Source organism: Penicillium chermesinum, assembly GCF_028974085.1.
Source record: "Penicillium chermesinum strain IBT 19713 chromosome Unknown utg000008l:1.0-1752722.0:1.0-1753981.0, whole genome shotgun sequence".
NCBI lineage: Eukaryota > Fungi > Ascomycota > Eurotiomycetes > Eurotiales > Aspergillaceae > Penicillium > Penicillium chermesinum.
Genome location: NW_026695318.1, coordinates 452,737 through 473,412, shown reverse-complemented (window position 1 = coordinate 473,412; position 20,676 = coordinate 452,737). Strand labels below are relative to the sequence as shown.

At 50.6% G+C, this 20,676-nt stretch overlaps 12 protein-coding genes across 12 annotated transcripts; 7 read left to right on the top strand and 5 right to left on the bottom strand.

Moving 5' to 3' along the window:
• Window positions 1-105: 105 nt before the first annotated feature.
• N7468_009970 (uncharacterized protein) lies at window positions 106-354 on the top strand (the record flags this gene model as incomplete). Its single annotated transcript, XM_058479265.1, has 2 exons — window positions 106-211; window positions 269-354. The coding sequence occupies 2 exons, from the start codon at window positions 106-108 to the stop codon at window positions 352-354; spliced, it is 192 nt and encodes a 63-aa protein (XP_058325833.1).
• A 505-nt stretch (window positions 355-859) lies between these two features.
• On the top strand, window positions 860-2,278 carry N7468_009969 (CCDC47 family protein; the record flags this gene model as incomplete). Its single annotated transcript, XM_058479264.1, has 3 exons — window positions 860-914; window positions 969-1,848; window positions 1,906-2,278. The coding sequence occupies 3 exons, from the start codon at window positions 860-862 to the stop codon at window positions 2,276-2,278; spliced, it is 1,308 nt and encodes a 435-aa protein (XP_058325832.1).
• Window positions 2,279-2,661: 383 nt separating this feature from the next.
• On the top strand, window positions 2,662-3,649 carry N7468_009968 (chitin deacetylase; the record flags this gene model as incomplete). The annotated part of the gene is made up of 3 exons (XM_058479263.1): window positions 2,662-3,029; window positions 3,155-3,476; window positions 3,605-3,649. 3 exons carry the CDS (start codon window positions 2,662-2,664, stop codon window positions 3,647-3,649), a joined length of 735 nt encoding a protein of 244 aa, XP_058325831.1.
• Window positions 3,650-4,213: 564 nt separating this feature from the next.
• Window positions 4,214-5,102, bottom strand: N7468_009967 (nitroreductase family protein; the record flags this gene model as incomplete). Its single annotated transcript, XM_058479262.1, has 2 exons — window positions 4,214-4,419; window positions 4,514-5,102. The coding sequence occupies 2 exons, from the start codon at window positions 5,100-5,102 to the stop codon at window positions 4,214-4,216; spliced, it is 795 nt and encodes a 264-aa protein (XP_058325830.1).
• An 813-nt stretch (window positions 5,103-5,915) lies between these two features.
• Window positions 5,916-6,358, bottom strand: N7468_009966 (thioredoxin-like protein; the record flags this gene model as incomplete). The annotated part of the gene is made up of 2 exons (XM_058479261.1): window positions 5,916-6,140; window positions 6,263-6,358. 2 exons carry the CDS (start codon window positions 6,356-6,358, stop codon window positions 5,916-5,918), a joined length of 321 nt encoding a protein of 106 aa, XP_058325829.1.
• Window positions 6,359-8,188: 1,830 nt separating this feature from the next.
• N7468_009965 (VOC family protein) lies at window positions 8,189-8,767 on the bottom strand (the record flags this gene model as incomplete). Its single annotated transcript, XM_058479260.1, has 4 exons — window positions 8,189-8,207; window positions 8,265-8,356; window positions 8,407-8,569; window positions 8,625-8,767. 4 exons carry the CDS (start codon window positions 8,765-8,767, stop codon window positions 8,189-8,191), a joined length of 417 nt encoding a protein of 138 aa, XP_058325828.1.
• A 550-nt stretch (window positions 8,768-9,317) lies between these two features.
• On the top strand, window positions 9,318-9,885 carry N7468_009964 (nucleotide triphosphate diphosphatase NUDT15; the record flags this gene model as incomplete). Its single annotated transcript, XM_058479259.1, has 3 exons — window positions 9,318-9,405; window positions 9,460-9,665; window positions 9,724-9,885. 3 exons carry the CDS (start codon window positions 9,318-9,320, stop codon window positions 9,883-9,885), a joined length of 456 nt encoding a protein of 151 aa, XP_058325827.1.
• Window positions 9,886-10,314: 429 nt separating this feature from the next.
• On the top strand, window positions 10,315-10,794 carry N7468_009963 (uncharacterized protein; the record flags this gene model as incomplete). Its single annotated transcript, XM_058479258.1, has 1 exon — window positions 10,315-10,794. The coding sequence occupies one exon, from the start codon at window positions 10,315-10,317 to the stop codon at window positions 10,792-10,794; it is 480 nt and encodes a 159-aa protein (XP_058325826.1).
• Window positions 10,795-11,736: 942 nt separating this feature from the next.
• On the top strand, window positions 11,737-12,842 carry N7468_009962 (inositol-pentakisphosphate 2-kinase; the record flags this gene model as incomplete). The annotated part of the gene is made up of 2 exons (XM_058479257.1): window positions 11,737-12,573; window positions 12,633-12,842. The coding sequence occupies 2 exons, from the start codon at window positions 11,737-11,739 to the stop codon at window positions 12,840-12,842; spliced, it is 1,047 nt and encodes a 348-aa protein (XP_058325825.1).
• A 648-nt stretch (window positions 12,843-13,490) lies between these two features.
• Window positions 13,491-15,657, top strand: N7468_009961 (cell wall biogenesis protein Ecm15; the record flags this gene model as incomplete). The annotated part of the gene is made up of 6 exons (XM_058479256.1): window positions 13,491-13,550; window positions 13,612-13,717; window positions 13,905-14,007; window positions 14,166-14,196; window positions 14,938-15,165; window positions 15,247-15,657. 6 exons carry the CDS (start codon window positions 13,491-13,493, stop codon window positions 15,655-15,657), a joined length of 939 nt encoding a protein of 312 aa, XP_058325824.1.
• A 699-nt stretch (window positions 15,658-16,356) lies between these two features.
• N7468_009960 (uncharacterized protein) lies at window positions 16,357-17,576 on the bottom strand (the record flags this gene model as incomplete). The annotated part of the gene is made up of 3 exons (XM_058479255.1): window positions 16,357-17,096; window positions 17,160-17,335; window positions 17,389-17,576. 3 exons carry the CDS (start codon window positions 17,574-17,576, stop codon window positions 16,357-16,359), a joined length of 1,104 nt encoding a protein of 367 aa, XP_058325823.1.
• A 430-nt stretch (window positions 17,577-18,006) lies between these two features.
• On the bottom strand, window positions 18,007-20,487 carry N7468_009959 (uncharacterized protein; the record flags this gene model as incomplete). The annotated part of the gene is made up of 1 exon (XM_058479254.1): window positions 18,007-20,487. One exon carries the CDS (start codon window positions 20,485-20,487, stop codon window positions 18,007-18,009), a length of 2,481 nt encoding a protein of 826 aa, XP_058325822.1.
• Window positions 20,488-20,676: the final 189 nt, after the last annotated feature.

Genomic DNA, 20,676 nt, shown 5'->3' with positions numbered 1-20,676 from the left:
ATTGGCAGCTGGTCATATCGTCAAAGGTAAAGAGCCTCTCCCAGGCCCTTCTGAACATCATTAACTGTGCGGGCTCAGTTATCCTGATTGGGACCCGAACAAACCATGACCGTCTATGTGAACCAGACAGTCCACCACTACTGCGACGAAGTGGAACTAGGATATGGGGCTCTTCGATCTCACGTTGCAAATCTCACTGTCAGAGCCGAAGGTAAGTCCTTATGGATATTGTTGACTTCACAGGGATGGGATGCTGATGTCTAGTCAGACATTCTCAACTTCTATCATGAGAATTCCCCTGGTGCACCGATTATGTTCGACCGCTTGTATACTAGTGGTCTCGGAGCTCTCTAGGGTCACTTCCCCTTGGAGAGCATTGCACCAATTCGCTGGGGAAGAATCTCTCGAGACATATCTAGCGAGTCTGGGAATCGGGTGTCAAAAGAGCCGTTTCGTGCTAATACATGACAGTGAATCAACGTCATAGTCAGATCCAGAACGCCTGTAGTCCATGACTTGTCAGGGCGCGAGATGGATTAGAGGTCAAAGATTATTGGCAGGGCAATTTTAAGCGAAGTCAGACGGGTCGGTGCCAGCTACTGCTTCAGCTCCTCCAAACTCCAATCGACCCCGCCTCAAAAATTGCACGTAGCGATACTAGAGTAGAATGCTAGGCATAGTGAGCACCTTTACTGCACCAATGGCTTAAGATATCGAGAGGCGACGATCCCCAGGTTCGCGAGACTGTTCCCCATAACCGCGTGGTCAAAGAAGCCGGATGTGGGGGCGCTAACGCCAGCGCAGCTTAGCTCCGCACTTCATTTCTCTCAACCTCCTTTCTCTTCCACCATCCCCAACCATGGAGGGCCTCATCAAGAACCTTTTTGGCGGCAAGCCATCTACTGGCTCTGATGGTAAGTTTCCTCTGTCAATTGCTTCGCGCGCACTCCTCTGACCCGGCCTGGCAGATTTCGCCGACTTCGTGGAAGCCCCGAGCCCTTCGCCTGCGTCCCTTCTCGCCGACACTACCACCGTCCCGGCTGGCAACACCCAGGCTGCCGGTGTCGCGCCCTACACGAAATGGTACCGGGTGTGGGAGCGCACCTCGCCCAAGGACTTCATGCAGGAGGCGATGATCATGCCCTTCGTGCTGGTCCTGATCCTCTTCCACTTCTGGGGTACGCGGAAGAATCGCCGCAAGGCTCGCGAGTGGGCGCAGGCTCATGTTCCTCTTCTCCAGAAAGAATTTGCGGTGGTTGGTTTCGATGGGGTCCCGCGCCAGCCGTCGGAGGAGGCTGAGCAGATCACCGTTGAGCTGGCCGACCCTGAGAAGAGCCTGAAGGAGAAGGCAAGTGATGAATTCACCACCTACGCTACCGGCCGCCAGAACGTCGCTTTCCTGGATGTTTCGATCAAACTGCCTAAGCGCTACAACCCTGTTACCTACTTTGTGGAGTACGCCTTCAGCTTCTTTTTTGACAGCTGGGAGGCGCCCCAAGAGAAGTACGATGCTCTGATGTACGCTTTCGATGGCAAAGAGAAGGATCTGGTTCCTGTCCCCAACAAGGATCCCAGCAGTCTCAAGGTGAACAACTCTACCTATGATGGCTTCATCTGGGCTGTGGTCCACAAAAGCCACATGCGCAAGTTCCGTACCGACCGCTACGATGCCTCTATTACTTTCTCCAAGGACCACCCCAAACTCCCTTCCTGGGTGACTGTCATGTCCGAGAGCGCTGAAATCACCGAGACTTTGCTTTCCAAAGACCTGATCCAGGCGATTGAGCAGGCGGGCAATGACTTCGAGTTCTTGATCGTTACCGACCAGCCTATTGACAAGCCCACCAAGTAAGAATATCCTGGTCATGATGCGCCTGTGACTTGATATCTAACGCGATACTTTAGAATCGACGAAACGAACCCAAGGAAGCGTATTCAACTTTCATGCAACCTCTCCTCGTCCTCCAGCTACGAGTCTACCCTGCCGCTCTTCCAGCAGTACCTCCGATTCGGTGACAAGCTTGTCGCATCAGCCCACTTCCGTGGTGAGGTTCTGCGTAAGATCCGCAACGTTCGTGACGAGGAGATCAAGAAGCTCCGCCGTGCGGAGGAGGAGGAGAAGGCCGAAGAGCGCAAGCTTGCTGCTGAGAAGATCAAGAAGGAGGAGCGTGAGCGCCAGCTTCGCGGCATGACCGCCGAGGAGCAGCGCAAGTTCTTGGACCGCGAGAGCCAAAAGGAGCAGCGCCGCTCAATGAAGAAGAGCACTCGCAGGGCATAAACAACCAACCGGTTGGAATCTGGGGATAATTCATCTTCTTTCCTCTAGCTCGATATCTACTGCATTTAGTGGGGTATTTTGCGATTGGAAGTGTTTTACTCTGCTTTTTTTATTATAAACGCTCCCCAGGTGTACCCTGCCGTGGTCTAGTTTTGAATTACGAGATGGTGGATGTGTTCAATGAAAATTCTTAATCCTAGCTTTATTAAGGCATAAAAGATGTGCAGGCTCAATTTTCCTTTCCAAATTGGCAGTCGCGACGAAAGCGATGCTTCCTCGAAGCTTCCTGGAATTAATGTGATTAAAGATGCTAGCAAACCCTTTCCCCTCGATATTTCGAGTCCGTCTTTTCCAAATTTCATACCGCAATTGCATTGCCCGTAATGCGTTGCTGCGGCTTCCTGACCATAGTCCTTCTTTTCGCCGCAAACCTATCATCCCTCGCGTCCGCAATACCCATCCTCCACGAAACTCCCTCTCTCGAGCTCAGACGGTCACTAAACATCACCACGCGGTCGACTTCTCCAGTGCCAATCGGCACAGTTCTCACACACTGTGTTGTCCCAGGAGTGGTGGCCCTCACCTTCGATGACGGGCCATACATCTATACGCCTGAAATCCTCGAGTCTCTCTCCCAGCATAGCGCCCGGGCTACCTTTTTCCTCAACGGAGTGAATAAGGGCAGTATTGATGGCTTCCCGGAGATTGTTCGCCGTGCCCATGCGGAAGGGCACCAACTCGGTTCGCATACGTACGTATTCCAGTACTTCTGCATAGCAAATATGTCAAAATAAATGTCTTTCTTGACATCAAAATGATTGGCAAAAAACAAGGCCAGTTAGCCTCTTGAAGCTTGAAGATCCTAACTCTTACCAGATGGAGCCACGACTTCCTCAACGCCCTCGACTACCCATCCATAGTCTCTCAAATGACAACACTGGAAGACGCTTTCCTCCGGATTCTAGGCGTCTACCCGACATACATGCGCATTCCGTACTTCGCATTCAACGGCGTGGTCCTCGCGGCCATGACGGACTTGGGATACCATGTGATTGGCGCCAGCGTTGACACGAAAGACTACGAGAACGACGACCCGGAGCTGAGCTACCGCAGCTTTGAGAAGTTTTGCACCGAGTTAGATGCAGGCGGGAACGTTGTTCTGGCGCATGATACCCATCAGACTACTGCTCGGGTGTTGGTGGATAATATGCTCAATGAGATTGAAGAGGCGGGGTTTACAGAGTATGTTTCTCTGCTTGTTCATTTCGAGGCCGGTTTTGGATGGCTAACGATTATCGTTTGCTTGCAGTGGTGACTATTGGCGAGTGCTTGGGAGATCCCCGCGAATTTTGGTACAGGGATGGCCGTTAGGTCAGCTCCGGATGGATGTGAGGCGTTTCCTAGGGTTATGGCATTGCGGGCTCTGGGAGTATCGTTTGGAAGTAAAGGAACTGATCAATGATTAGCGTTATGGAAGGTCTATCATTATTATTGCGCTCGCGTGAAGTACTTCGCTAAGAACATTAGGCTTGCCGAATATGCTTGTCCGCTCAATTTGCAAGTCTGGTGGCCAGCACCTAAGCGCAGGGCATAAGTTCCGAAGGGCCATGAGCCTTTTGTATTCGCAAAGTATCCGGGCAGGCTCGATATGTAGTGACCTGTTCGCTTCGCTATACCCCCTTCTACCACTGCTAGTAAGATGTTGGGCCATTTCGTATAATCTACTATATACTAAGATTCGACTTTCTTTTGATTTCAGATCCAAGAGGTTTTTGAGAAGCACGCGCAACACTCTATTCCAATTCTAGATCATCTCATATATTAATAAACCCGAATGCTAGATGTTCATATATGCGAACGCGCCGGCCCTAAAGCAGATTTATCCCAACAGGGCTGTCAGAAACAAAAGACAATTGTCCCCGTAAAGGGCGCGGCCTACTGTTTACCGTAGAACTTGACGCGCTCCTCGACGGGCTTCTTAGGCTTCTCTGCACCCTCAGCCTCGGGGCTACCGAAGACCAGCTGCGCAACCAGCCGCCATTCAGTGGGCAGGCTCCATTCTTTGGCCACCGGGGCATCGATAAGAGGATTGTAGTGCTGCAGGTTGGCGCCAAACCCGAGGGTCTCGAGAGCAGTCCAAACTACCAACCCAATGGTCAGTCTCTTCTCTTGCCGGAAAGAATCGTGCATTGGCTGGAGTATTAAGTTGGGAGGGAGGGGAGGGGCCTCGCTTACGGAAGTACTGGTGCATCGCATTGGACTGGACAGCCCAGGGCTCGAAATGGTCCTTGTAGGCCGGGAACTTTTCCTGGAAAGGCTTGATGTGTGCAGGGTCTTCGTAGAAGAGAATAGTGCCATAGGCATTTTTGAACCCCTGCAGCTTGGGCTCGGTCTGGTTCTTCCAAACCTCTTCGGCGAGAGAGCCAGCAGCCACGCGCTCGCGGAAGGCTTCCGCGGCGATATCCCACAGACGGTCGTGCTGGTCGTGCAGAAGGATAACCAGGCGAGTGGACTGGGTGTTAAAAGAGCTGGGGACGTTCAAAATGGCGGCATTGACAAGCTCCTCGATCTTTGCATCGGGGACGGGGCTGTTCTTGCCCAGCTTGTAGATGGAGTGCCTGTTCTGAGCGGCCTGGATGAGGGCGTCGGTGGACATGACGTACTTGGTAGATTGAAAGGGGCGTTGCAAAGAGAATGAGAATGTTCGAGTGGATGAAGGAGGGGTAATTATGCGCGAGATAGGGCTTACTGGCGACCTGGGAGTAGATCCGAGACGGCAGAGGGAATTGAATTTGGCTGAAGGATGAAGGACGCGGGATGCCATGGTTTTAATCTGTTCGGTGAGGGTTCGGGCTTATATGGGAGATATAGGGGATATTAATACTTGTCGCGACAATTCCGCGATGTTGACAAATTGATCAGTCCCTTATAATAAGGTTCAATGGCTGGAGACGAGGTGTTTCGGGGCCATTCCGGGATTATTATGAATGCGCTGTATATCCGAGCGCGAGGACCGAATCACGGAGTTACGGATATATGGCCTATCCCACTAATGTTTACGGATGCTTTGAATTTCTTATGTTACCATTATATGAACTGCAAGATAGATTTGTAATTCATGATATGAGCCTTGGTTAACTTAGTGAACTGCCTAGTCCTTATTTGCCGGAGAGTCCAGGCTTACTCGTAGATGCTGCCCATTGCCTCGTGGCAAGTTCACCAAGAATATCAGTACAGGACGATCCCATGACGGGAGTCAGTTCCTTGTAGCCTCCTGGGCCGTTTGTTCCCCTGCAAATACGACCATGATGCCTGGAAGAGCAATGTTCCCGGAGATACCAGTGCTCGCTGCAGCGCCCGTGCTGGCTAGGGTAGGCGAAGATGAAGTTGCGGATGCCGTATTCTAGTTCCAGGCGAGATATATTGAGCCATATGATACTAATCTAGTTATATTATGGGTGCCTGCCTGGGCCTTCGAAGCAGTGGTGTTAGCACCCACAGTCGAGGACGCTGTCGAGCCGCTTGCTGTGGTAAAGGTAGCCCTACCCCAGATGTTGCATACGACGAGCTTGAGGTTACATCGTCATTGCGTCCTTCGGCAACTTCCCTCACATCGGTGGCATAGTATTGCCAGATTTTATACGTAAGTGAACACTTTAGGCTCAGACTCAAGTCGGAGAGGAATTTCGAGTTGCTGCATAAAATCGGAGCTATTACTCTGAGAGGTACGAATAGAGGTAGCATTCAGAATATCTTGAGTCAGGCGAGCAGGCTTGACACACTCAGCCTTGTCTGGTCCGAATCCTCTCGGCTCCTTCTGTTTGACTGAACAGTCGTTGATCATGAACAGAATTCGCTTGGCCTGGTTGGAAGAACGCTCTATTATTAGAATCCATAAATGCAGATAATTGGCGACCTGGGTTAAGACTATTGAAAGGGGAGGGGGGGGGGGGTTCTTGATGTCCACCTAGGGATTCATTTGACTTTCGAGGGCAAGTCGAGTTCGGAGCAGATGAAAATGACTCTCCAAGGATTAGGGCCAATGCCACGGGGAACATGCCATATCGCTAGGGGCTGCATTGTGATACATCCAAAGTTGAGCCCCAAGTCTAAGATGTCTGCAATGACAAGGATACTTTAATTGAAATGAGAGGAAACTGGATCGCCAGACTTAAACTTTAGACAGCGCTCGTATGTGCGGAATCCTGCTCATAATATATCGGGGATAAGTGAGTTCCATAATTTACTGCCAGGGGTGAGTTGTCAATCCCAACGGTGTTAATCGAGATGGCAAGGCCAAGTCACGAGCCGCAACAAACCACAGCCCCGACCGTGACGCGCCTCTCCATCAGACAAGGTCCTCTGAGTTGGGGCAATCTGTTCGTTCTGTATAGTTCATTGACATAAGACTATGCTCAACGCGGTTAGTACTTCATCCACCGACCAGGAACCGATCACATGATCGTCACCAAAGCGGTTAAGATTTGCAGGCTCCATATCAGATTTTGAAGGTGAGGACTCCATGCTCGGACTGGGCCAACAGCAATTTCAACACATCGCTGGATTTACTTCGACTTGTAATTCTGCGTATTTAACAAGATTTGGAAATAATGCGTAGTATTGGTTTGGAAGACTTATGATTCGTCTCTTGTCCGGAGAATCCACAAGTAGTTTCATAATGTCCAAATACCCCTGAATCTTTATTCAGAGAAGCTGGATTACTGCTGAGTTGAGAGTAATGTTCGTAATTAATGCAGGTCGCCGTAGGCAATTGCGACACCGCTGGTGTCCAGGCCCGAGGAAGGCTGGGATTTTCTTTCTTACTTTTTTTTTTCTCTTTTGATACATAAGTATAAGATCGTCGAGGTTGGTTTTTTTATTTATTAGCCCATCATTCGTCTAGAATAATGGGTCTTTGTACCGGTAAATCTTTTTGGGCCCACTGGTGACGCCATGAAATGTGTGAAAGCGTAATGTTGCGCTAGGGCAGAGACCCTACCTCTTAGCTGGCAGTATTTAAGGAGGCCAGCAAGATCACAACAAGTAAAACTTACCTCAGTCTCTGATTGAGAGCGAACCCGTCTCGCATTCCCCTGGGGCCCATGTCCGACCTCGAGAGATCTCTTTGATGCTCCTCTTGGCCGCGCTCAGCCGCCCGAGAAAGGAAGACGCGCGGACCCAGTTTTGTTGAGTCACTAGCATTCCGCGACCGTCGAGCCAGGGGGAGGAAGCTATTCGAAGCCGATTGACAGGTTTCAAGATCAGTCCTAGTCAGGTTTTCCATCGAGCCAGAGAGATATCAAAGTCCGGAAAAGATATCCGGGTTATACTTCCCGCCGCCACACCCGCTGTCGGCGGGAAGCTTCCGGTCAATTGGTGAGGCCCATACGTATACCCCATCCAAGCCCATTCACCGGTGATGACGACTCTTCTTCCCTTACTGTAAATACTTTGGAGAAATTTTCCCATATCTACATGTTTCAAGACGGGTCTCTGATTGGTTCCACCTTTTGGATTATTTCACACCGATTACTCTCGCAAGCCTTGACTGACCGTCGCGTCCAGAGACTAGTATTCCATTAGCCGAGATATGCGTCCCGATTTCTATAGCGTCTTTCGCACCGCTCACTGCTCTGTGCCACTTTGTATCTCCGAGTGCGTTTCAAAATGACTGAGCGTTCGCAGATCCGCGCAATAGTAGCCTTCCGCCTAACGTCTACATCTACAATTTTTACTCGAATACATTTGAAACAATTTGAAACAAGAGAGAGACCGTGATCCAAAAATTCACTCCAGACACAAGTGGCGTATATGGTTTGGGTGCCCCTCATGAGATACGACTCGTAATCAAAAAGAATGAAGACTTGGCCAACTCGGCAGAATCCGACCGCAAGACCGGGGCTTAATGTTTCATGCATAGTTCGACACCCTAGATTGAATCACCGTTAGCTTCTCTTCACCTTATAATTATGAAGAGGTTCCATACTCGATGAGGTTTCCATCCGGGTCCCTCACATAAACACTCTTGAGGGGCCCTACTGCACCGATCCTGTCCACAATCGTGGCGCCTTCCAGGACCTGGGATCAACCATTAACATTTGCTAGGGAATTCCATGCAGGCCTCCTACCTCAATATTTGCCTCTCTGAATGCCTCCAAGACTTTCTCCACACTTTCGTCCGTTAAGAAGCACAGATCTGCACTACCGGGCTGGACGCTTTGGGCCTTGGGCTCGAACTCATTCCCAGATTGGTGGAGGTTGATCTTCTGGCTTCCAAAAATCAGGGCATGCCTATATGTGTGAGCTGGTGTTCCGCTGCTATGACTCGCCAAGCTATCAATATTACCTTTGTACAGCTCGGTTGGCGGGGGAGACGAAGACCTCGTGTCGCATGCCAAGATGAGTCGTGTAGAAGGCTATAGTGTCCGGGATCGACCGGACTGTAAGGACCAGGTGATCCAAAGATTTGACTGCAAATTTGCTTGCCATTTTGTTTATGTCCTTTTACATGAATCTTGAACTCGACGTTACTGATGTCGCAAGAGGCTGCCCAAGTGAGAAGGTTGCATGACTCATCACCAAATGGCGGGCAGATTGCCGAGGTTAAGCGATGTAGGCTGTATACTTTTAGACCCTTTCGAAGGAAACAGAGATAAGAAAGGATAATGGACACCGTTGAGAAACCTTCTCTATAATGAACCTGAATATGGATCCTCGAGCATAGAATTTTTCTGCTTATCCTGGGCCAGCAAAGCTGCCCAATGCATATATTGCGCATAACCGAATACTTCAATGATCTAACTCGCATCGAAGGATATGGAATGTACTGCCTATTTAGATAGGACGTATACGTATATTATTGCGGTCTATTTTTATGCTGACATCAAGGGAGGTAAATGCGGCTCATTTGCTTTGTCGATGGGCCTGATCCACCGCCGCGATGCCCCGCCCCAACGACACCCCCTTGCAGCCGGAATACAAACATCGGCTAGTGACCCCAGAACAGGCGAAGATCTCAATACCACATACATCACATGCCATGGAGCCCCGAGTCGGCGTTGGAGTGTTTGTTATTAATCCTGAAGGGAAGTTTGTGATAGGTAAAAGGCAAGGCAGCCACGGCGCAGGTTAGTCCAAGCCCCTCTGATTTCCGCATTTCATCTGACAGATTTGCAATGCAGGGACCTGGGCACTCCCAGGTGGTCATCTCGAGTTCAATGAAACCTTTGAAGCATGCGCAGAGCGTGAGCTCTTGGAAGAGACAGGACTTTCCGTCCAGAACCTGGAGTTCTTGACCGCCACCAACAACATCATGCTTCCGGAAAATAAGCACTATGTCACTGTTTTCATGAAAGGTGCGGTCACCGACAGCTCGGCCCAGCCGCAGGTAAGTGCATGATTATTGACTGAAGGATTTGCTGGATCTGTCTGACCTGGACACCAAGCTCTTGGAGCCAGAAAAGTGCACAGAGTGGCAGTGGGTTTCATGGGACGAGCTTCTGGAGGAGGGAAAAGCACAAATCGCAGATGGCCCAGCATACCAAGGACGAAAACTGTTCTCACCGATCGTCGAGTTGTTTAAGCAACGACCCAATGTCCGCATTTGAATATACTTCTAGGCTCGGCTAAGCACTATGGAAGCGTTGGCTTTTTTTTTCCAGGGCCCACCAAGAAGTCCCCAGCCACGCAACCCCCGGAGCTGCAGAACACTGGAAATGGCGGGGACAAGGACTTGACATCTGACTCCTCCAAATAGACTATAGCAACTAGTCGAATCACACAGGAAGACTAGAGCAACTTATCTGATGATCATGGAGTAGATCAATGCTGATTCCCGGCTAGTTGATGCTCGGCGTCGCATGAGATTCAATAAATCCCACGTCTAAGGATATACCCCTGGAAACATGAAGATATGTTCAGTCTGCTTCATGGCTTCGCATCTCACTTTATATTGCGCTTTTCCCTCTCCCCATAACCGACTCTCTTCTGCATTCCTCTAGTCAGCCCTGTGACGACACTCGCTCTTCGCCGACATAATGCAAATCAAGAACCTAGCGATCGCCTGTATCCTCACCCTCGGGTGTGAGTCACTGGCTGCTCCCAACCTCTCGTCTACCCTCAGCACCTCGGCGGGGCCCTCAACTGGGACGCGGGGTATACCATCCTCCTTCGCCACTCTCTCCTCTGCAACAAAGTCTCCTCGCAAACAACTAGTTCATGCGTCCACCACGCCAACCTCGACGTTCACCCCAATCACGTCGAGTACGACTTTGCCCATTGAGACCGATTCGAAGTCTCTTACCTCTGTGGCGCCTACTGCCAACCCCCGGAGGATCAAGATCCGCCGTCGAGTGCAGGCCCCCAGCTCTAGCCACGGGACTGTTCGGCCTTCTGGGTCTTCAGGGCCCAAAACACCCGCCGTACCAAGTGCGACGACTGCTCCAAGTGCGATCTCTGTTTCTCATGCTCCTGCAGCTTCATCTAGCCATCTGGGCAGTCGCGTGAGGACAACCTAGGAAGCCCCGGACAAAGATATGCATTCAACGTGCGCGCAATTATGAGCGTGGGCCTAAAGCTCACTTGTGGCACACAAGGCCCATCATTGGATGTTTGTTGTAATTGTTTTGATCCAACCATCTGTCACTCCTTCGGAGCCAGGGGCTCTTACTATCCGGTGGGCTGGGATCTCCGTGCTATATACTAGTATGCGTGAAGGCCGAGGTGCCAATAATGTCGGTTTTCGGCGAGTATACTAAGCTTTTGTATTTTCGAAAATAATGTTTTCCGGTGCGTATTGCAGTACACCGTATTGCGAGTACATCATATATGGTTCGTCCACGTTGCCCTCCGAATAGTTGTACGCGGTAATGAAGTTGTAAGATACGAAAAGTGACTTGAGTTGGGTGCATGAAACGCGGTGCCGACCGGGGTTGATACGGATCCACAGTCAAGTGCCACACATCAATACAGCGTCTCATTCTCTATTGTTCTCGTCGTGAGACTTATCAATTTCCTCTACGAAAAGCGATCGTGCACTGAGCTCGTACTCGTCTCCAGAGAGGCCCTGGATCACCCGGAGAAAGCTTCACGCTGAAAGGATTTTTTTCCTTCGAGAATTGATCTAGGGGCAACCTGGGGCAGCGCCACTGGTGCTGCAATCAACCCCCCACACAAGCTAAAGGAACTAACCCTGCACGTCATTTGGCTGGACCCTGGTTCGTCTCGACGGTGTCCGATCGATCGAGTCCGTCAGGCGCAACGCCTCATTTTTCACTTTGGACTTGAACCCTTTTTTTTTCTTTGTTCCCCACCGGCCCTGCTCAAGCCGGCGGTCTGACAATCTGCCTCGCCAATCGAGGCGCCCCCCTGGGTCTTCTTTCCATCCCAAGGGGGCCCCCTCCTGGTACGCAGATAACCATGATCCAGGTTCTTTTCGGATGAACCCTTCTCTCCTACGAATGCCCAAGCCTGCCCCCCTGGAGCTCCCAGAGGGAGTCCGCCTCGAATATCTTGCCGAAGGTGGCGCGAACGTGATCTATCGATTTGTCGCGACCCCGGTCAAGGATGCCAAATGGCCTGTGTCTAACGTGACCATCAACAGCATTGAACACTCTTCACTACCCCCGGAATTACGGGGCAAATTACTCCGTCTGAGGAAGGAAACGACGGTGAACACCCCGTACAAGGAAATCGCTCAAAACTTCAATTCCGTCATTCGACCGCTCTTTAGCCAAGAAGAGCTGGTCGACCAGACCCTCATTCGACTGCCCGAGGGTCTGATCCACCGGTACAATGAGCAGCTTCGCCTACTGGAGATCAGCGGTCGGCGGCCGAAGAAGCGACATGGCGGCTATCTTGCCGTTAATGAACCCTTCGGTTTGCTCATCACTGACATGACCGCATTTGACGAGCCAGGAACAATCTTGGCAGAGTTCAAACCCAAATGGCTCACCCAGTCTCCATCAGCGCCTGCGCTGGCGCGCCGCTGCAGGACATGTGCGCTGAGAGAAATGAAGAATCACGAGGCCCGGGAGGTGGCGGCCAAAGAGCAGCGTTCGTTTTGTCCCCTAGACCTTGTATCGGAGCACTACGAGCATGTCTTCCGAGCTACTGCGTTTATTGCAGGCTGCAACGACCGTGCACGGCTGGCTCATATCCTCTACTCCAGTTCAACTCTCCGGAAGCTTCAGTCCCGGCAAAAGGCCTCCGGAAAGGTCGGCTTGTACGGGCCGACGGGGATCTCTCAGACTACATCGCTTGGTATGACCTTACGGGATTGTACCATGTTTGTCAAGGTAAAAGACATCCTCTCAATATTACTGGAAATCCCGCAGAGATAACTCACAGACAATAGATCCCGCGTGATGAGAAATCGCCGGTGGAAATCCGCTTAGGCGACTTAGATCTCAAGTGCAGCACAGGAGGCAAAGCCGAGTATTGGAAGTACATCGAGCTCCAGCTCATTGACGGCGGCTGGTACCACGGATCTCACAGCAGTCAAACGCTGAGCAATTGCTCCCTCCGCAATACGCCAGCTACGAACCGTGCGCCCGTTCAGCCTTGATTGGAGTCTTGAACACACGACAGTGCTTTTGATCCCTGACTGCCTTCCGATCGTGACCTCTAGCAGACGGCCATCAATGTCCTCTCACAATCTGAGGCGGAATTCTCTTATTAGTATAGAAGCAGGCGAGGCTATATTTTCATGCGCTGACTCATAATTAGATGCTATCATGATGACATTTCATGACTTCGTTTCTCATCGGCGGCTTTGTTACTTGATTTTTTAGATCACGGGGTGGTTGTTTACTTAATTCGTTAATTTTGAAATATCTAGTGTGTCCACAAACCATGTCAATAGCACCTTTTGTTTTTTTTCCTTTTCTAGCAAGGGACCTAGTCCAGTATCCAACAAGTCTGATTCCCAATCTATCCCGCCCAGTGGATGCCGCAGTGCACCACTGCTTGCTGCACCACTGCTTGTCCGGTGGCTTCTCAGCCCGCAGCATTAAAAAAGACACCGGTGATATGGGAGATAGCCGGGTATGATAGCAACATGATAGTGGTCTGACGTCAGGCCAATACTTCCCATCGTGACATGTAGTTTCCCGAGGCTTTGTATCTTGACTTTTCAAGCTCGCCCTTATGCTCTCCCGAGTAGATCAGACCCCACTACCGCCACCAAAAAACACCCCACCATTAAACCACCACCATGGCCTTCAATGATCTGCCCACGCCCGCGCACTGCATTGCTGACTTCTGCCTGATCCCGGTTCGTCCATGATCCCCAACGCTTGGACCTCCCGGCCTTTCTCCCACTGACACCCGTCTAGATCGGCACCTCGTCGCCCTCGGTCTCGGCCCAAATCGCCGACGTCCAGCGGTTGATTGAGCAGTCCGGCGTGAAATATGTCATGCACTCTGGCGGCACCACCCTAGGTACGTAACAATTCTCGTGCAGTAAATGTCTTCCTTGTTGCGAGCGGGGTGTGTGTTGTTTTTCAGTTCCCCCGTCACCTATCGCTGCTCCCGGCGAACTCCCTCCGGGTCGCGGGGGGGGGGACTGCGAACTGTGCGCTTATCGTCTAGCGCCTATCATTTGGGGCTGACACGGTTTTACTTGCAGAAGGGTCTTGGGACCGTGTCCACCAAGTCATCGGGCAGGCGCATAACCTGCTGCACCAGAAGGGCATTGTGCGGATTCAGACTGATATTCGGGTGGGAACAAGGTAAGACGCTTTCTAAGTTTGTGCTGCTCTTGTATGATGTGTTGTAATTCAACATCACTGGACATGTCCTTCTGCTCTTCGGTTTCAGCTGCTTTCTGCGTCACTCCGCTGGGTCCTATTTGATAAGGAGGGGTTTTGACTAACGTCTGGGTTTCTAGAACGGACAAGAAGCAGTCTTTTGAAGATAAGGTGAGCAAGGTCCATGAGCTACTGAGCAAGGACTAAGGCTACTTGGATTTCAAAGGTGTACAAGGATGCTTTTCTCTAGAGAAACCTCCGCTATTAGTACGCCAAGCTCACGTGTCCTACGTGATCAACACCGGGCCCTGGCCTGTGACAATCTCCAGTTTGTGTTTATCCAAGAAAATATATCTCAGTTAGAAATCCTTAAACATGCTTAAGATATTAAAAGGCCTATAGAAGAGACAGAGAGGTTGTCAGGTATATAGTCCTTAAATCATCGTCAAGAGAGAAAAGGAAAAACAGATTATCTAAATATCTTGTATGTGATGCAGACTCATTTTGTTTGCTATCTTCTATCATGACTTTATAACTCTCTTATCTCTTCTCAATATTTTACCCTCCGCCTCCTATCTTCACTTCTCTTCACTTCTCCTCTATTCTTTCTTTCACCTTCTCTACACTTACCCATCCTTTACACATTATCAGCTACCATCTATCCACTATAGAGCCACGAACCCTATCCCCGACATAAGAAGAAGATGATAAGCGTGCCCTTGTGCAGATCCCAGGATACTAGTAAGTTCTTTTCATACGTCGAAGAAAGAAGATATAGAAACTAACATGATAAGCCGATCTTTGCCCGCCTTCAGCGAGATCGGCGATATTACCACTATCCTACAGGAGGCCGTGGACATCGAGGATCAATCTCCGGATAAATAGGCTGAATTATTATGGACCATGTCCTAGAAAACTGCATCGACGGATCAGGTCCTCAAGAGAAAACTCCTCCTAAAGCTGTTAAAGAAGCAGCTAGTAAAAGAGCTGATATCCCCCCCCTGGCTCTTCTTCTCTGGAAAGCGGAAGGAGGAACGCATTCCTGACCGAATCGCGAATATCGAGCCGGTAGTCGTTCAATACATGGGAGTGGTCCAGGACTCCCTATGCACAAACTGCATAAAGTTCCAGGGCCCCGAGGTATGGTAGCCTTTAATTCTTCCTGTTATCCTTCCAGCGTCCTTTTCATCAAGATATGCTGACTTTCTCAATTGTGAATAGTCAAAATGCGTCGCCTTGGTGGACAGCACCGAAGACGCCAGGGCCTGTGCAGGCGGCCGGTGGAACGGCCAATATAAGCGCTGCAGTATCTGGAAGGCTGCGCAAGAGCAGCCGTTTTCAGGTCTCGTGAAAGCGCGTGGGGAGGAACTCTGCTTTAATAAGAAGGACCAGAATCACTGGTCTGTGATTCTCGATAGCCTGGGTGATTCGGCAGAGCTTGTTCAGAAGCTTGAGTCAGTCGCCCCTATTCTTCAGGCTTATAACGACGACGACACCGTGGTAGCGCAAGGGAATACTATTGAATTGCTCACCAGGAGCCTTGAATTTATTGCGAAGTTTATACAGCCCTCATATGAACACATATCCGACTTAGGGCTCCGCGCGTCTCCTTCAGAACCTGGCTCTAGATAGGACGGGATTAATAGTCCGGTGTTTCTCGCTTTGCTTTCGTGTCCCTTTTTTGGCGCGCCGACCTTTAGGCCTGGCCATTAGGATCTTCTATACCAAAATTTCAACCCCTAGGATAGTCTCCAGGGCTCAAAGTTCTCTTCTCACGTAATATAAACCAAAGCCTATTAGAGGTCATTTCGCGGCTTTCCTTTACTGCCATAAGCGGTTATGCTGGTAATTTCATAAGTAATTACGAGCGACCCTATAGCATAGCCTACTTTTTTCTCACCGATCAGGTTGTGAACCTGGCGCTTTGGACTATCGTATCGTCATAGTATTCCTAAATTGCTGCTTTGATACCAAACAGCTCATTCATCTTGCCCCTATCATATGTAGCCCAAAAACCAGTTGCTGTATGGAGCAGCCAAGCTGGTAGAAACCCATTCCAGCTTCCAAAAACGCCGATTCCCTTTGGGAGCAAGGACACCATCCCAGCTCCGGAAGGAATGAATCCATGAATCCACCCATGCTTTTTTTGTAGCAGAATAAGATGGATACGAGGTGCGCACGTAGACCTCGTCTCCTTCATAAGTCGACAACAGAACGCTGCAGGTAGACATAGCAGATGACTTATATAGCACCAGCAAGAAGCAAAAAGGAAAAAGGGAGAAAAATGGGAATGAAAAGACACGGGGTTCACTTAAAGCGAAATACCGCCACCTAGCATCCCCAATTACCACCGACCCAGACCCAGTTACCAAATGAAGGCTTGGACCCCGACTTGGCCGACTCGGCCAACGAAACCAACTGCGAGAAAACGCCGTTGATCGTCGACCCGTCACTGCTCGACGGAACAGCCGACGTGGAGAGAGACGTCCGGCCAACGGCATTGGTGACATTGTTCAGATTGTCGACGGTTTCGATCGCGGGGCCGCGGTTGAAGAAGTCCACTAGGATGAAGGTTGGCTGGCGCCCGTTATACGCTTTCTTGCACTTTGTCGCCGTGCTGCCCAGGTTTCCGACCCCGCCGGAGGGCGCGTTTGTGGTGTCGGCGTAGCTGGAGTTGGGGTACGAGATGTCCAGAAGAGCAAGGTCGTCGGAGTACAGAAAGTGGTTCATAAATGGCAACTTGGTGGAGGAGAGTGCAGTGGAGAGGGAGCCCGCTAGGTCGGAGGGCCGCGAAGGTTCGCAAGTGAAGTTCGAGGGCGAGCTCACGTCGTAGTTGTTCTCCCAGATGTAGTCCCATTCGCTCAGGAGGTAGGGGTATTCGGTGCTTGGGGTGATGTCTGCGACGAAAACGACCAGACGGGTGCCGTCGTCGATCATCGTTTGGAGGGTGGGCCAGGAACTGCTTGTGGACTTGGGCTTGTAGGCATATGAGGTGAGGTTTGCCGTTTCGAACTGGGCGTTTAGATCGGATGCGGAAGCACCGTCTGAGTTCACGAGGAGCGTGGTGACCACTGTGTTTTAGAGAATCGCGTTAGCCTGTTGTTTGTTGATCGTGTCTGGGGCGGGCGGGCTACCTTCGTTAGGGTTTTTGTCGAGCCATGTTTTGATATCTGCCAACCAGTCACTGAGTAGTCCTGCATCGAGGAGAGAGCATTCAGAATGGCAAAGGCGCCAGTCAGAGCCGCTCTTGTGTACTTGTGCGGTGACCAGGCGGACACCGGCATCGAGCTGGGTGGGTGTGTCGTAATACCTACAGGCCGATGCGTCAGTCAAGTCTAGCAACAAAGTGGCCGGAGAACATACTGGTCACCTGCCAGACTGTTGTCGGTACTGCTGTCTCTCACAAAGGGACTGTCGTGGGCACCGAGATGTGTGATTTCGCCGTAGGACTTGTTGCACAGATCGGGCGAATTGTTGCAAGCTGTGCTGCGGACATTAAGAGGGTTTGCAAGCGCCAAAGGCAACAGCGCTAGAAGGGCAAAGGCCTGCATCTTGAATGATATGTGACGGCGTCCACAAGGGAGAAGAAACGGGTTATAAAGCATCGAGGGTTCTCTGGTCGTTGCTGTCATGGAATGTTTTCGATGTCGATCCATACTAAGTGGGTCTAGGCCGCGTTGCCGTCTCAACTATTCTTAGATGGTGGACGGGGACTTCCCCGCCACAATGGAGCCGCCAGGTGATTGGGCCACAATGGGTCCCAGAAGGCGCAGTTCTTCGTGGAACGACTCTGGGTTCTTGGCTAGTGTAGTTTTCTTTACTTCGTCCGCGTCATCTGCTAGGCATCGAGATAAAATGCAAGGGGTGAGGCCTCTATCTCAGGACTGACGTGTTACTCTGCTTCTACAACCTACAATGGGAGATGCGTTCCGCAACGTAATACCGATGATCATGTTGCAATATATTTGGTTGTTTGATTGATCACCTAGCAGCTCGTTTGTAAGAGAGGCAGCCGAAGCGCATGGAGCGTGGAACACGACGGTGGATTCGAGGTGAGTCCTCCAGAAGGAGTTGACGCTTCGGATTCACCAGTGCCTCTAAATCCTGAGAACCTAACGATTCTTCAGACCAGAATGGACCGCCCCAGGCACGATCAATATCAGCCAGAACGTGCTGAAGAGAAAAAGGATTCGTTCTTCGCGCAGTCCTGTTCGCACGCTTCTTCGATGGTCGGTAATAACCGTACAGCTGCTGCAATCGTAGTCGAGTAGCATATCGCACCTTTTCGAGATTGATAGGCAGGCCAGCCTGCTCTAGTTCACGAAGAAGAAGAATGCCTCGTACAAAGGGTATCAGACGTTCTCGGGATTGTGGGTGCTCGTAATATTGTTTTTCAAGAGACCTGCTGGGCTGGTAGTGCCATTGAAAGCCCCAACTGACGAGGGCCGCTTGCATGTGGTGGTGAAAAATGCGGCCAAGGGCTTGTTTGGACATCAAGAGAGATCTATAAGACTGCCTGGTCTGGTTATTGCCATCGTAGTAGCGGACAAGCCAAAGGCAACACTCTCGCAAATCGGTCCAGCTCCTCGTCATCCCTAGGCGCCGCAGCAACTCCACCCACAATTTTTCAGGGACATGACATCCATTGGGAGCCATACGCTTGAGGATTTTCACAACAAACCGCACTTGGGTGGGCGTGGATATGCCCGAGTCTTCTCTGGGTCTTTTCTGCATTCTGCGAGAGCTCAGAACCTTTTCCGTCATGAGTTCAAGACTGTACGGAGTAAGAGTTTTAGAGCGCATTGCCATTTCATCCACGATTCTAAAAGCCCCCGTCAGGTCTCCAGCACAGAGAAATTTTCGAAAATGTATATTCCACAGATCCGGTTCGCTAGGATGATGTTCTTCCAAGATTGCCTGGGAGAGATTGTATAGATCCCAATCGGGGGCCATGTAATAAGAGATCAGCAGATCTTCTTGCAATGCTTCGTCTTCCAATGCGTCAAAATGTTGATCGGTTTCCAGCAATTTTGAAAGAAGAATGCCGCGGTTTTCGGCAACAAATCTTTGGATCAGACGAGAAAAGATACAGTCGCCAATCGATATCCCAACTTGGTCAATTGCCTTGAGCTTCTCTCGGAGGTCATGAGGATCACAATGCCTGAGCGCCAGTTCTCGTAGTGCGCGGGGGCCAAGGACCGAAACGCCCATAAGACGACAAGTGCCAAGCGCCATCTCAAAAGGAAGAGTTCGAGTCGCAAACAGCCGAGCCCCCAAGTCGTCTTTGGGAAATGTCGTCTTTGACGAATCTTTGGAACTCCCAGTCGCCAATTCATTTGTTGAATCAACAGGGTCAAATAGCTGTTGGTAATAGGCTCGAAGAGAACTATAATCCGGTTGCAGAAATTCAAAATCCATGGATACTCCAAACTTTTCCAAATGGTCCATCAATGGCTGGATCTCTTGGATGGTCATTGGATGGTCGTCTCGTTGGACAAGAAAGCTATGCATAGCCAAAGCGTCCATCCCGTGGCCATGTTCCAGTAGTTTTGAGATTACCGCACCATAGATGCCATTGGGCTTTTCGCAAAGCGCTTTCAATAAATTTCGCCGCTTCCGAGAATCACGGAGCCGTGAGTCTTGACCAGGCAGAACCTGATACATAGACAGGCACTCGGGTGAAATGGCTTGGTCAAGAATTTTGACGACGTCTCCGGGGACTGCTATTCCAGACAGATGAAGCTCCTTATGCCAGTATATAGCTTTTCTCGTAGATCCTCTATTCAGAAGACCGCCAACAACAGTCTCATATAGCTTAGGCCAACATCTGCCCTCGTCTTTCCACAGGTCAAACGCATGGCGCATGATTTCATCGAGAAAAACGATCCGCTTCAAACCTAGGTCCACAAATGACTGCCACAGAAAATCTGCATGATCTCTGGCGATGGGCAAGCGAAGATCACTCAGGCGCACCGTCATTCCCTCCCATATTGTCTGTGAGCCTATATCCCCATAGCATCGCTGGCGATAACGAAGAAGCTCTTCCCAGAGCCCAAAATTATTCCTATGTTCCGGATTGTCCACTAATCGCGTCCCAAATTCATCGCTGTGCCCAATATCTGATTCAAATTCAAGTCGTTCAGGATGTGCTCGCAGGAATTGGACGGGATCGTCTATTTGGAGCTGCTGAGAAGCGTCCAGGTCGACTTCGAATGTTTTTTGGACGGGAGATGAACTGGGGAGTCTCGTGTTTTTTCCACCGGAGAACTTTCGTGATCTCGTCCCTCGGGAGGCGTCTTGCCGGGCATCGTCATTGAAACCCTGTTTTGGAAGTTGCGAATGGCATCGAACCGACGTGTATCGAGGGCTGAGTTGATCGAGGCTGATCGGGTTGGTGACGAGGGTCTCGATGATCGAGAGGGTGGACGGCCTCTTCAGGAGTCGGACAAGAGCCGGGCGCATGGATGCAGGGGTACAATGACACCACGATGCGCGTCAACCATGTCTTTCCTAAACTTCGTTCACCAAGCAGCGTTTGGTTCCTCCGACTCTCGCGAACCAATGACACTTTCCCCTTTTCGAGTGACGTCTTAGTCATCGACGGAAGAAAGAGGGAAGTCACCTGACCAGAAGCTCGAACCAGAACATCGT